The 14,484-nt window shown below is 43.3% G+C and overlaps 1 protein-coding gene across 1 annotated transcript; it reads right to left on the bottom strand.

Annotated features, from left to right (window-relative positions):
• Nucleotides 1–613: 613 nt before the first annotated feature.
• On the bottom strand, nt 614–8,072 carry LOC137006867 (solute carrier family 22 member 3-like). Its single transcript, XM_067367994.1, has 10 exons — nt 7,680–8,072; nt 7,300–7,403; nt 7,038–7,192; nt 6,589–6,757; nt 6,317–6,434; nt 5,836–5,942; nt 5,480–5,694; nt 5,270–5,378; nt 795–907; nt 614–717 (listed from the first exon to the last, which is right to left on the bottom strand). The coding sequence occupies exons 1-10, from the start codon at nt 8,070–8,072 to the stop codon at nt 614–616; spliced, it is 1,587 nt and encodes a 528-aa protein (XP_067224095.1).
• Between the last annotated feature and the right edge of the window lie 6,412 nt (nt 8,073–14,484).

The following is a 14,484-nucleotide window of genomic DNA, read 5'->3' as shown; positions in this document are numbered from 1 at the left end:
TACAGTGTGCTGAACAAGAATGACTAGATTGGGCGTTGCTGGACGTGCCCCCAAAAATGAATGCAATGAATTTACCTTTTGTTCAGATTCAGACACTAACACATAACATAATGAAAGAGAATTTATAGGTCACCATGTGCTCATTAACATAATGTATTGTGTCTCCAAAAGCATCTCTTTATTAAAAGTGTGTTTCATGGATGGCTGGATGTGAATTATGAGCATGAATATAAAACAGCTTAAAGAAACACTAACACACTTCATATGACTATATCACCCAGAAAATGAGGATATACATTTAATGAATTTTAATAAACAACAAATAAGCAAATAAAGCATTCTATCCTCTAAAAGCATCTGAAAGCAACAATACTGAAAGCAACATCACTTTCAGATTTTCATCAACCATAGATCTTCTGATTATATTTTTATTGTTTGTGATTGAAATCAGTTCTGGGATGTTCTCTCAATAGCTTTCATCTGAACAATACTTATTTCAGGAAACTGAGGAGCATCTTTTTCCTTGGGTTTGGCCTACAGAACATATGATATTATTAACAGGTTAAACTAATAACTGGCCTATTATTAGTGAATTGAAAACAGAAAATGCAACCTACCTACTCATATTTTCCACATCATCCACAGTTTCTGGGAGAGCAACACCTTTCATTTCTGGTAAAAGCATCACTAGTCCACTATACAGAACAGACATGGCCCCTGTATATGGTGACAGAGAGAAATGTAATATGCCAAACACAATGAAATTATTTGTATTTGCATTTGTCTTTCCTTACCATAGACAAACATAGGAAGTTCTGGCCAAATACTAGCTAATCTGTACAGAATAAATGGAGCAACAACTGCCCCAATGTCACTGGCTGAAGAGCACACAGACAGACCCAAGTTTCTGTAAAATAGGCAACAAAAAAATGTAAATTACTTACAAAACAGAGAACATTGAATTGAATGTGTATTTAAAGTCCCCCTATTATAGATTTTTGAAAATTACCTTTCATGTAGTGTGTAACATAGCTCTAAGTGAATGAAAACATCCTGCAAATTTTTAAATCTTAAAGTGCACCGTATATAAAGTTATTGTCCATCAAATGTAAGAGTCGACTCTGAGTCAATTAAACGAGTTGTTTGTAAACATATCCCAAGCCGTTTTGTTGTGACATCAAAACGAAATATTAGCATATTGCCCGCCCACTTATTGTGCGCGCAGACGCCAGGGAAAACTTGAAACTCTTGAGTTGCTTTATTTCCTCTCTTTTTATATCTCTCTTTTCCCTCCTGCCTTTCACAAGTTCACAATTACAAATAATCAGATAGTAAATAGTATGCGTAATAATATGCGTATTTGGCGTGCTGTCCGAGGAGAGGGCTCCGAGCTCAGCATTTGGCCCGAACCCAGAGTACTCCCCCCGTATTTCTGGTTAGGAAAGTAACAAGGCGAGTGTGAGTGGAGGTGGTGACGGGGTGGTGGAGGGATGCTGAAAAAACTGTCGAGGAATATGGGTGAGTCAACTGTGTTTATATATATGCCTTCACTCATGCTGATTGGGTATATATGTTTATTACTTATTGTTGACAGCTGGCTGAAATGACGTGATGATTAGGCAGATTATTTGAATGTTGCTCCTACCAAATTTTGTTAATAAAACATTTTCCGGTTCATTTTTTGCCACATGTAGTTTGACAAACTACCTGCTCTAGTTGTTGTCAAACCTATGAAACAAAACAACCACACACAAAGCAGAATGGACCACTGAACAAAGGAAACTGAGGACTTAAATACAAGGTAAATGAGGGAACTAAATGAACAACAGGTGAACTTAGCTAGTGATTAACTGGCACATACAAGCAAACAAGATACAATGATATGGAACAGCAATAGAACAGTACCAAACCAAACCACAAAGGCTACGTTCAGACTGTCAGTCCAAATCTGATTCTTGTGCATATCCGATTGAAATCCAATCAGATTTAGCATGTGTGAACAGCATTTTTTTTTTTTTTTTTTACAAATCCGTTTCAAGCTACATTCATATGTGGTTTGAAATCCATTTCAGTCTAAACACTCTAATTGGATTTCGCATGGTTTATGTGACTTTCTCACACCACATAACATGTAAACGTCAAACTTTGCTATAGAAAACATGCTGAAAGTTGCTGCAGAAACAAGGTTGTGTTGTTGCAAAGTGCCAGATGGGCAGAAAATGACAATATAACGGAGACAATTTTTGAAACCGGCGGAGACGACGGCACGGAATAAAGCTGCTCATACCAGCCTCATATGTTTCTGCTGCTGCCTCATAAGACGCAATAGCCTTGTCCAGTGCAGCAGCTGCACATTGTCATGTTGTAAATAAGACAAAATTTGTATTGCAAACCCCTCCATGTTGCGATTGTTATTGTTGTTACACCCTTTTCATTGGTCCAGCCAAACTCGAAAGGTGTGAACTCCACAGAAGTTAAAAGGGCACTATCTCAGTGACCCTACCTCCATCCCTCTCCTTACTTCTTCTGGTTGCTGCTCATGTGGAAAAGACCAGAGACATCCTGTCCGACACCGCGGGACCTCTGCCCCGGTGCCTCAAAGTCACAACTAACCCTATTGTAACTTCCCCAACCATAACCATGTCTGACTAACATCACTGAAGTTCATCATCCTTCACTCAACCCAGACATTAGCAAATTCACCACCATCGAACTACTGAACCATCAAGACTTTCATCTGAGACTGCATCTGGATGCTTATTCAATGACTTCGGCAAGTATATCATTCATTTAACTAACTACACAGAAGTTTAGTAAAAGCTTGTATAACCCCTTTTTTACCAAGGTGCCGATGGTTTCAGATGGTCAACTGACTCTTACACTTCCATAGCTTCAAAAACTTTACATTTTCCATGTACGTGTGATTTGCGTGTATGGATTTGTTTAGACTAGTTATGTGTTCGTGATTTAGGTAAATAAAACTTTTGTGCACATTCACGTGAGTGTTGATTCTGTGGTCACTACGTGCAAAACAGTCTCTTTAACGATGTGATCACAGCTAGAGCTCTGTAGTGTACCCAGTAAGAAGAGTTATTTTTCTGTGGCCACAAAAATAACCTTTCTGACAGTTGATAGACAATTAATACTGACATTTTGCTGGATGAACGAGTTAATTGACTGAATATTCCATCTGCTACATCAAGTTTATTTTATTTTGCTACATTAAGGCTAATTTTGGGCCCAATTTTCCCCTCCGACAATCCTATGTAAAGTCCTGATTATCTTGATGGATCTACAAATTATCCTATCAGATTTTCCTGTGGTGTGAGGTGCGTTAAGAGTGATTGAATCTGCTTGGAAGAACGTCGGGGCTGCACCAATCTCAAACTGTACTTATCCAACATGTTGATTATTTATGATCAGAAATCCTGTTGTGTGGGGGGAACCTCGAGGACAAACACGGGAACTCTGTAGATTATCGTGTGGAATGAAATGATAGCCAATGATGTTTGTGGTCTCTTTCATTTTGCAAATCTGATAAGAGCATCTTTGCATGCACACCAGTAAGCTGATAACTCACAAATATCAGCTTATTGAAATAACCTGTTTTCCCGTTTACATCCAAACCAGTAAATTGACAAAACAAGTAAACCACGTTGTCAGACTTACATGACTTTATTAATAAATCATATAATCATAATTTATTAATAAATCAGGTCATTTCCCTGTAGTGACATCAAAAAATATGTCAGTTGTATTGTTAAATAAAGCTTGCAACCTGTCAGAACAACATTCTAGTCTGAAAATTTGATCTTAACCCTATTCCTACCCCTAAACCTAACCCTACCCAAAAGTTATCCCGAAAATCAGAGGGAAATGATAGATGAATAACACTGATATAGAAGCACCAGTTCATGATTTTAAGCCTAAACTTGACATAATCTGTAAACTTGTCCCTGAAATCTGATTGGTTGATTTGAATCTTGTTCCAGGATCAACAAATATGTTGCTCAGCAATATCAGGTTTTGCCAGTGTGCTGACTGTACCACTTCTACTTCTGCTGTACGAGAGATGAGAACACATTTTTAAAATTTTCTGGGCCTTGAAAGAGTCTGTGTTTGTGATATATTTCCTCCTTCCTTTCCTGCAAAATGCTCGCTCTGTCTGGATGAGTTTATATCTGCACTAAGGATGCGTGTCTGTCACGTATCACACATGCGCACTTCAATAAGCTGACGGAAAGCAGGTTAATGTGTTTACATGCCACGCAAAATCAGAGTAAGAGGCAAAAAACTACCTATTCTGACCAGTTTATGCTCAAGTCGTTTATGAACTTACTCCAATAAAAGAAAACAGGTTACCACGTTCATTGTCGGCTTAAGCATAAACGGCTTAAGAACGTGGATGTAAACGCACTCTTTTATTGCGGGCCAGCCTTTAGACCTTTGCTACAGTTTCCAGTGAATCATTATCAAAGATTTGCTTCTCTAGCAGCCTTGTTAATTATTTTTATCTTTTTATTGTTATCTTTTGTTTTATGTTACTCTAGTCATTGATTTTTATTGGTTCTTCAATATTTTGCTTTTGTTCTTTTTCATGATTTCTCTCCCCATTTCTGTGATCTTGTTTGAGTCTCCTCTGGATCAGTCCTGTCGTGTTGTGAGCTCTGTCCTGCCCTGCTACCTGAGACTTCTCTGCCCACTGGTTCCCTTTGCCTGGCAAACTGACCAGTTCAGCACCTGTGAGCTTAAAGCACCAGATCTCTGATTCATCGTGCCCTTGTCTGATCTTCACCATAACCTTCTGCCTGGTGCTGCCACTGCTTCTCCTGTTCTCCAGTCTGTTGTCACCCTGGGCTGGTTCCAGCAGGCATCTCAGCTTGCCTGCCACTTGTGCCCTTCACTGCTCTTGAAATGTTTTTATGCCTCAGCTACCTACTTGTGTCCTGTCTGCTGTACTGTTAATAAAATCTATTACTATTCATTCAACTTTTGGGTCCGCTCTGTCATTCAGACCTGACAGATGGACATTGCCACATTAAGTGTATGCAGATAGCAAGATCAACTAGGAAAAGTTGGTCTCTGTAAAAGGATTTTTAAAAAAAAAAAAAAAAAAAAACAAGTTTGTAAAATAGCAGCATGCCAACCAATGATGATCTTGAGACAAAATTTCAAAATACAAATAATTGGCTTTAACCATTAACAATAGAATTAATACACTTTCTGTTTTATATTCCTTGATTGATAAAGACTGAAAAATAATCCAAACCTGAGCGGTGTTGGATACATTTCTGTGTTGGCAAAATTCACAGTCTCATTCCCAATGGCAATAGCCAGTCTTCCTACTATTGCAATGGTTCTTTTCAGCCAGGAAATATCTTGAAAAACAGAATGATGAACACTGTGATTATCAGAATTAAGTGTCATTTTTGAGAAAAAAAAAAAAACCTGCCAAAGCATTTCTGATGGTGTAGCTTACTCGGTGAAATAAATGGTACTGCCAAACAAGCGGCACCTCCAATAAAATTGACTGTAGCCATGAGGGGACGTCTGCCAATTCGGTCAACTAAGAAATAAAATATAATTCCAGTTGGAAGCTCCACCAGAGCTGAGATGAGAAAATCCAGGAAAATGTTATCCCCTGTGATTCCTAAACGTAACACCAAACCCTGGAACACCACTGCACCAGTAAACCTTTAGAAAGAGGATGCAACAAAAAATGTAAACGTCACATAGTGCATTTGGTCTAATACAGGAATGGTTTGCTGATTGTAATACTTTGTTATTGATAAATACCTGCATAAAAATGTTTTTGGACACATAAAGAAAGCTCACCATGCATATATCAAGATGAGGGTGTGCTTCCTCATTTTAGGAGTCCTAAATAAATCTTTATAAGAATGGTGTTTAATTTCCTCTTGTTTTTCTATCAGAAGATCCATCTAAAAAGTTAATACAAAATAGTTCTTGTTTATTACATAACAGCAGAATTTTCCAGAGTACTGGGGACTCATGGTGTAGATGATTACTTATTTGAGACACACTGTACTTATGCACAACAAGCACTGATCCCTGATGTGAACTAAAACAAATAGAGCATCATCTAATAGAGATGATGACTGAAGAGACTCTGATAATGATTTTCTTGGGTGCATGTTTGTACAGATTTTGTTGTACTTGTGGTGAAGAAAACCTTTACCTTTCTATAAATTTTGATTTAACCCCCCCCCCCCCCCCCAGTCATCATAAAAGGCAGAACAAAAACATTGGATATACTGTACTAGGACAATGAGTGTGATAGTAAGTGTCAAAATACCTCTTGAAAGTCTTTGGGAAGGGATCTTTTATTGCATTTGGCAATGCTCTCAACAATATTTATAGCTTCTTTTGTCTTCCTTTGTGACAGTAACCATCTGGGAGACTCTGGAATAACCCTGTGACAACATTAATGTTTGCCATATCCAGTAAATGATACATGATTGAATAGTGATACCAATAACTTATGTAGAATGACCAAAGAGGACCCTCATTTCAAATGTGATTAAGAATAATTCATAAATATGTTATCATTCCATTGCAAGCAATTACCAGTGGTAGACCAGAAAGATTAATGTTGGCAGAGTCATGGCCAGCTGTAGGTTTTTCCATGAAGGAATGTAATACGCAAGAACAGGAAGGAGCACCAAACCCAACGAGTACAGAGTACGGGATATAACAGAGACAAATTTCCTGTTGTTTGATCCAAAGAATTCAATAACTGTTTTAAAAAAGGAAAATATATCAATAAAATAAGTATGCAGTCTTAAAGCTCCTAGTGCAAGATTTCTACTAGAATCTCAAAACTGCCTTTAATAAACATATCGGTGAAGTTACATGCAAGTGATCATTTTCAAATATATTTTTTAAATTACCAAGTTGTTTAATTTACCTACTGATTTAGAGCTCTGATCTAATTTTAGTTCATGTACTTAACAAATAACAGCTACAGTAACTGTAGGATGTCCACAGGCACATAAAAAAGCATTTTATGTACTCACTTAACACATATGTGGCAATCCGTACTCCTTTAGCAAAAAAACCTTGCAAAAATCGGAAGAACAGGAGCAGGGGGTAATAAGGAGAAAAAATAATACATATTCCAGAGACTGCAAGGCCAAATATAGATGCAATAAAGCATGATTTTCTACCAAACCTGTAAAAATAATAGTAAACCCAATTTGATTTGTTTGAGGCACTCTGAATATACCACAATAAAACAGGCTGATACATGAACGATGGTCCTAAAGCGTTTGATCAAACCTGTCAGCTAGGTATCCAGTCACGAGGGCACTTATAAAGAACCCTCCAGCTAAGGATACCTGATTCAGATCTGCAAGCCAGGAGTCTTCACAAACCAATGAAAACTAGGATACATGAGGACAACATTCAGATTAAGGTAAATGTAAAATAAACAATGATCTGATTGCAAAACTAACTAAAAAAGTGTTTCAAGATCTACACATATCTAAAGAACATGTATTAGACACTTTACTAAGGAGCTGTGTTCAAATTTAAACAATGATGAGTTACAATTTTAAGCATGCAAACCCAAAGCAAGCAGATACATGTTAATGATTTGTTATTTTCACTTCTGTTTTGAGTCAATTCTGAAGCAGAGCTGGCACAATAGTTATTCTCACCTCTGTTACAATGGTAGACCGGTTCTCATTAAAGGTCCATCCTTCATTACAGGAGGATAGATGAGTGCTGTTAATAAACATGGACTGGTCGGTGGAGACATTACAGGTGAGTGTGCTCCCATTCCAAAGCGCATCAAACTTTACACATTTACTAAAGGCATCGCATGGTCCAGCGCGAGGAACCATTAGATCCCGCACCTGCTCTTCAGAGAAACCACATTTCTCCTGGAGACCCGCACATTTACACCAGTGATCTGGTGTATATCCTAAGAATACAACTCCTATTAGCACAAATGCGATCAGCAAAATAGGCAAAGAACCTAAAAGAGAGATTCTCTTCTGATACAACCCAAAATCACCAGCATGTTGCAGAAGTTCATCAAAACTAGACATCTTTACAAGGGTTGGTGGAAGCAGTTTCTTTTCAGTCCTTATTTTATCATATGAAGGCTGTTGCTGACACTTAAGTTTGGATGTTTGGTGTGGTTTACTGCAGATGCTTCAGAGTAAGTCATGCATGAGCTTTTAAAGGGCTGCCAGGGTGGAGTTATGAAACCTTAAGTATCTGATCAAAGGTCCTCCACGTCATGTGAGGAAACAACATAATCAGAAGAGATTGGAAACCTGTGTAAAATGTTAAAGGGAAATGTGGGAAATCTCCTGTAATACTACACCAACGTTTTTTTTAAATATAAATGTGGCGAGGGGGGCGTGGTTCAGCGAGGTCTGCAACCGGAGAGAATAGTGGGAGACGCTTGGTAAGTGAGTGGGTTGAATACAAATCACGAACACCTGTTTCTCATTCCAGTGATTGGCGCGGAGACAGGATAAAACGCCGTGAGAAGCAGGAGTGTGTGAGAGAGAGGGGAACTGCTGACTTGCGGATTGTTTATGCCAAACTTGGAGAGAAGCCCTTGTGGATGGTGCATACCGAACCTGGAGTGAAGCCCTTTGTGGATTGTTTATTTTTGTTGTTGTGCGCTGCACTGTCTTTCTGTTGAAGCCTTTGAGAATTAATAAAGTCTCAGTCAGCAGTTGTTCGCCGACCCTGTCCTCTTCCTTCCCCAACTACGAACTGAACTGTGTTACACTGGTGCCGAAACCTGGGAAGGAAGACGGGAGCACGTCGCCATGCAAACATCGTCCTCCACCCCATTTGCGGAGATCATCGCGTCCCTCGTGGTCCTGCACCGCGAACAACAACAGGCCCTGCTGGAGCTACGAAGTGACCAGGAGCAGTGCTTTCAAGCCATCCTTCAGACCCAGCAGGAGGACCGCGAAGCGTTCCGGAGCTGGATTGACCGGGAGGTTCCCCGAGAGCCCACCGAGCAGCCCGCTGTGCCTGTCCACCTGCCCTTTAATAAGATGGGCCCACTGGACGATCCAGAAGTTTTCCTCGAGCTCTTTGAGAGATCCGCTGAGGCGTGTAAATGGCCGCGGGACCAGTGGTCTATGAGGCTGGTCCCGCTCCTCTCAGGAGAAGCACAGGTGGCGGCACAGCAGCTCCCAGTCCAGAACCTCCTGGTCTATGATGACCTACGGCGGGCCATCGTCCAGCGGGTTGGTCGGACCCCAGAGCAGCATTGACAGCGCTTCCGCTCCCTCGACCTGGGTGAGTCCGGCCGGCCCTTCATGATGGCCCAGCAGCTCCGGGACTCGTGCCGCAAATGGTTGCTGGCTGAGGGAAGCGACGTGGACCTGGTCATCGATCGCATGGTGCTGGAGCAGTTCATCACTCGGCTCCCAAAGAAAACTGCCGAGTGGGTCCAGTGCCACCACCGAGGGCGGGGCGGAACGGGACAGGCACCTTCCTATGGACCCAGGGGGGCGGGACTCCGGGACGGACCCCACTCCTGCTTCTCCCCTTTCTCCGCGCCATCCATTCAACCCACTCTCTGCCACTGGAGCGGCGGGCAGGTCTGGGCCGGCCTGTTGGCGGTGCGGGGATCCGGATCACTTTGTGGATAAGTGTCCGGTTATGGAGGTCGGGACAGTGATCCGGGTCCCCGACGATCCACAGGCCGCCTCTGGTCAGGCTGGCGGGTACCAATACCTGTGAGTATCAAGGGGTGTACCTATCAGGCTTTGGTGGACTCGGGCTGCAACCAAACCTCTGTCCATCAAAGCCTGATTTCATCTGGGGCATTGGATGTGGTGAGATATCCTATAATGTCAGTCATAAATAAATTTAGGGGACAAAAGCATAGTGTTGAGGTGGCAGTTAACCCGCACCTCCGGCATCCGATAATTTTGGGAATGGATTGGCCTGCGTTCAAGCAATTATTGGGATGTTTATGCTCGGATGCCTCTTAGGGGAAAAGAACGCGGGGTAAGCAAGCGCGAGTGCAGGTGGGAGAGACTGATCAGAGACCGGAGAATTCTGCTGCAGGGGATCTGAGTGAAGCCGGAAGACTAATTCTTCCGGAACGCGATGATTTTCCCCTGGAGCAGTCTCGCGATGAGACGTTAAAACATGCATTTGATAAGGTCTGTGTAATTGATGGTCAACCTCTCCAGCCTGGACGTCCGCTTGTTTACCCATATTTTGCGATTATAAAAGATAGGTTGTATCGAGTGACCCAAGACACTCAGACAAAAGAAGATACAACCCAGTTGTTAGTGCCAAAGAGCCGCAGGGAAATGCTTTTCCACGCGGCTCATTCTAATCCGATGGCGGGCATTTGGGACAGGCAGTGACACTAAATCATCTCATGACCCGGTTTTTCTGGCCGGGCATTCACGAGAATGTACGCATGTGGTGCGCGTCTTGTCGTGAATGCCAGTTGGTGAACCCACTGGCCACCCCAAAAGCGCCATTGCGCCTGCTTCCATTAATGCAGGTCCCCTTCGAGAGAATTGGTATGGACCTCATCGGGCCATTAGAACGATCAGCAAGGGGACATCGCTTTGCATTAGTCATTGTTGATTACGCAACGCGATATCCTGAAGCAGTGGCTCTCCGCAAAATTTCTGCTAAGAGTGTTGCGGATGCACTGTTTCGCTTAATCTCCCGGGTGGGGATTCCAAAGGAAATCCTCACTGATAAAGGCACGCTGTTTATGTCACGCACGTTACGCGAACTGTACAAATTATTGGGCATTAAATCGGTTCGTACCAGCGTCTTTCACCCACAAACGGACGGGCTGGTCAAACGTTTTAATCGCACGCTTAAATCCATGATTCGTAAGTTCGTTCAAGAGGATGCCAAAAATTGGGATAAGTGGTTAGAACCTCTGTTATTCGCAGTGCGAGAGGTCCCGCAAGCCTCCACGGGGTTTTCCCCCTTCGAGCTTCTCTTTGGGCGCCAGCCCCGTGGGGTGCTGGATGTCCTCAGGGAAACTTGGGAGGACGGACCATCTCAGGCCAAAAATGAAATTCAGTATGTGCTGGACTTGAGATCAAAACTCCACACTTTGGGGCGGCTATCAATGGAGAATTTGTTACAGGCCCAGCACAGACAGAGCCAGCTGTATAACAGACGGTCTAATCTGCTTGTATTGCTCCCTACTTCCAGTTCGAAATTACTTGCATAGTGGCAAGGACCCTTTGAGGTCACACAGCAAGTGGGCGAGCTCGATTATGAGGTGGTACGGTCCGACAGGAGGGGGGCACGTCAAATCTATCACCTCAACCTCCTGAAAAAATGGAATGAGGCAGAATCAGTGATGCTGGCGACGGTGATAAGTGGGGAGGATGATCTGGGGCCAGAGGCGAATATAAAAACTCAATCTCTCGCTCTGATCCCTGGGGGAGATCACCTCTCGCCCTCCCAGCTCACTGATTTATCCAAATTGCAAACAGAATTTGCAGACGTGTTCTCTCCCCTGCCGGGACGTACCAACCTCATTCAGCACCATGTCAAGACGGAGCCAGGCGTGGTTATTCGCAGCCGGCCATATAGGTTACCTGAACACAAAAAAAAGGTAGTTCAGGACAAATTAGAGACAATGCTGAAAATGGGAGTAAAAGAAGAGTCCAGCAGTAACTGGGCGAGCCCGAAAGTTTAGGTTCCCAAGACTGACGGCTCGGTTCGTTTCTGCGTGGACTATCGCAGGGTGAATGCAGTGTCAAAATTCAATGCGTATCCAATGCCGCGGGTGGACGAATTGCTTGACCAGCTAGGTGCGGCTCGATTTTATTCGACACTGGACTTAACGAAAGGGTACTGGCAGATCCCCTTGTCGCCTTTATCCAAAGAAAATACAGCTTTCACGACGCCGTTCGGATTACACCAATTTGTTACGCTTCCGTTCGGGGCACCGGCCACCTTTCAGCGACTCATAGATAAAATTCTCCGGCCCCATGCTGCATATGCGGCTGCATATCTGGATGATATTATTATCTATAGTAATGATTGGCAGCGGCATATGCAGCATGTGAGAGCCGTCCTGAGATCGCTGAGAGGGGCTGGGCTCACGGCCAACCCGAAGAAGTGTGCAATTGGGCGCGTGGAAGTAAGGTATCTGGGCTTCCACTTGGGGCATGGGCAGGTGCGACCTGTCCGCGGCCCAAGACCAAAAAGGAGGTTAGACAGTTCCTCGGGCTGGCGGGATATTATAGAAGGTTTGTACCTAATTATTCGGCCCTCACCAGCTCGTTAACTGATCTAACTAAAAAGGATGCTCCAGATACGGTCCAGTGGACGGAGCCGTGCCAGCAGGCCTTCACCCAGGTAAAGGCTGCTCTATGTGGCGGGCCATTGATTCCTGCAGTGGCTCCACCGCATGAAGGATACCAGCGCGCGGATCACTCGTTGGTATCTGGCTTTACAGCCTTTTAAGTTCAAGGTGGTCCACAAGTCGGGTGTTCGGATGGCTGTGGCTGATTTCCTCTCCAGAAATGGGTGGGGCTGCAGGCCGGTCGGCTCCCCGGCCTGAGTCGGGTGGTGGGGGTATGTGGCGAGGGGGGCGTGGTTCAGCGAGGTCTGCAACCGGAGAGAATAGCGGGAGACGCTTGGTAAGTGAGTGGGTTGAATACAAATCACTAACACCTGTTTCTCATTCCAGTGATTGGCGCGGAGACAGGATAAAACGCCGTGAGAAGCAGGAGTGTGTGAGAGAGAGGGGAACTGCTGACTGAGTCGTGTCGAGGTTCTGGAGTGAAGCCCTTGCGGATTGTTTATGCCAAACTTGGAGAGAAGACTTTGTGGATGGTGCATACCGAACCTGGAGTGAATCCCTTTGTGGATTGTTTATTTTTGTTGTTGTGCGCTGCACAGTCTTTCTGTTGAAGCCTTTGAGAATTGATAAAGTCTCAAGTCAGCAGTTGTTCGCCGACCCTGTCCTCTTCCTTCCCCAACTACGAACTGAAGTGTGTTACAATAAACATTTAAATGGTGGCTTTAAAAAAAAAAAAAAAAAAAAAAAAAAAAAACATTTACACGAACATACAATATTGAACAGGCTAAAGTAAAAATACAATGAATATGCAAAATAGTGCACTTTTTTTTTTCTAGCTTACTAACACGTTTTTGGACAATGAATGGCTTCTCTGAGGTAAATGTGATGTTATGTGACAATGAGCATGTTTACATGCACATCAATACACTGATAACCTCCATTCCCTGATGAAGGGAATGAGATATGGTGTTGAAATGCTAACACTATTGGCACACTTGGGAGCACCAAACACCTCTAACACTTCAGAAAAGGCCAATGAGAACTGGCATCTGGAACTGGAATCTGCATGTGCCACTCCCCTGGACAAATGGGTATAAAAAGGGAGCACCCAACCACTCCTTCAGGATTGTGCTGAGGAGCCAAGTATGTCCTGGCCATTTCAGTTCAACATTGTGGCAGGAGGGAAACCATGTCTGGTTCCCTCCATCAGGGAACGGTGGTTACAATATTAACTGAGACGTTCCCTATCTGTCAGTCACTTCAACGTGATGTCAAAATACTGACACTTGGGGTCCCTATGGAAAATTAAGTCCCAAGCACATTAATAGAGAGGCGAAGGGAAGGGACTGGACTGCTGCTAAGTGGTCCAAAGTTATGTTCTCTGATAAAAACTTTGCATTTCAGGGTCCCAGATTCTGGAGGAAGAGGTCCAGTGTAATGTTTCCACATTCAGTGATGGTTTGGGGTGCCATGTCATCTGCTGGTGTTGGTCCACTGTGTTTTCTGAGGTCCAAGGTCAATGCAGCTGTATATCAGGAAGTTTTAGAGCACTTCAAGCTTCCTGCTGCTGACCAACTTTATGGAGATGCAGATTTCATTTTCCAACAGGACTTGGCACCTGCACACAGTGCCAAAGCGACCAGTACCTGGTTTAAGGACCATGGTATCCCTGTTCTTATTTGGCCAGCAAACTCGCCTGACCTTAATGCCATAGAAAATCTATGGGGTATTGTGAAGAGGAAGATACAATATGCCAGACCCAACAATGCAGAAGAACTGAAGGCCACTCTCATAACACCTGAGCAGTGCCACAGACTGATCGACTCCATGCCACGTCGCATTGCTGCAGTAATTCAGGCAAAAGGAACCCCAACTAAGTATTGAGTACTGTACATGCTCATACTTTTCAGTTGGCCAAGATTTCTGAGATACTGAATTTCCTTAGTTGTCAGTTATAATCATCAAAATTAAAGTGCTAGTGCCAGTTCTGAGTTGGTTCAACTGATGAGCCTTCTATGAACTGGTTTGCCTTTCCACAGGCTAGAGAGCCAGCACAGAGCCAGGTCATACGTCACTGTATACTTCTCATATTTCACAGCAAAGCTAGCGCTGCAGCACCAAACACAAACACACCAAGCTTGTTCGAGATGCATCGGCTTCCCGCAGAGTGATCGGCGCATGACATC

This window comes from Chanodichthys erythropterus, chromosome 18 (assembly GCF_024489055.1).
Source record: "Chanodichthys erythropterus isolate Z2021 chromosome 18, ASM2448905v1, whole genome shotgun sequence".
Lineage (NCBI taxonomy): Eukaryota > Metazoa > Chordata > Actinopteri > Cypriniformes > Xenocyprididae > Chanodichthys > Chanodichthys erythropterus.
The sequence above is the reverse complement of the archived record's forward strand: the minus strand, read 5'-3'. Positions and strand labels throughout refer to the sequence as shown.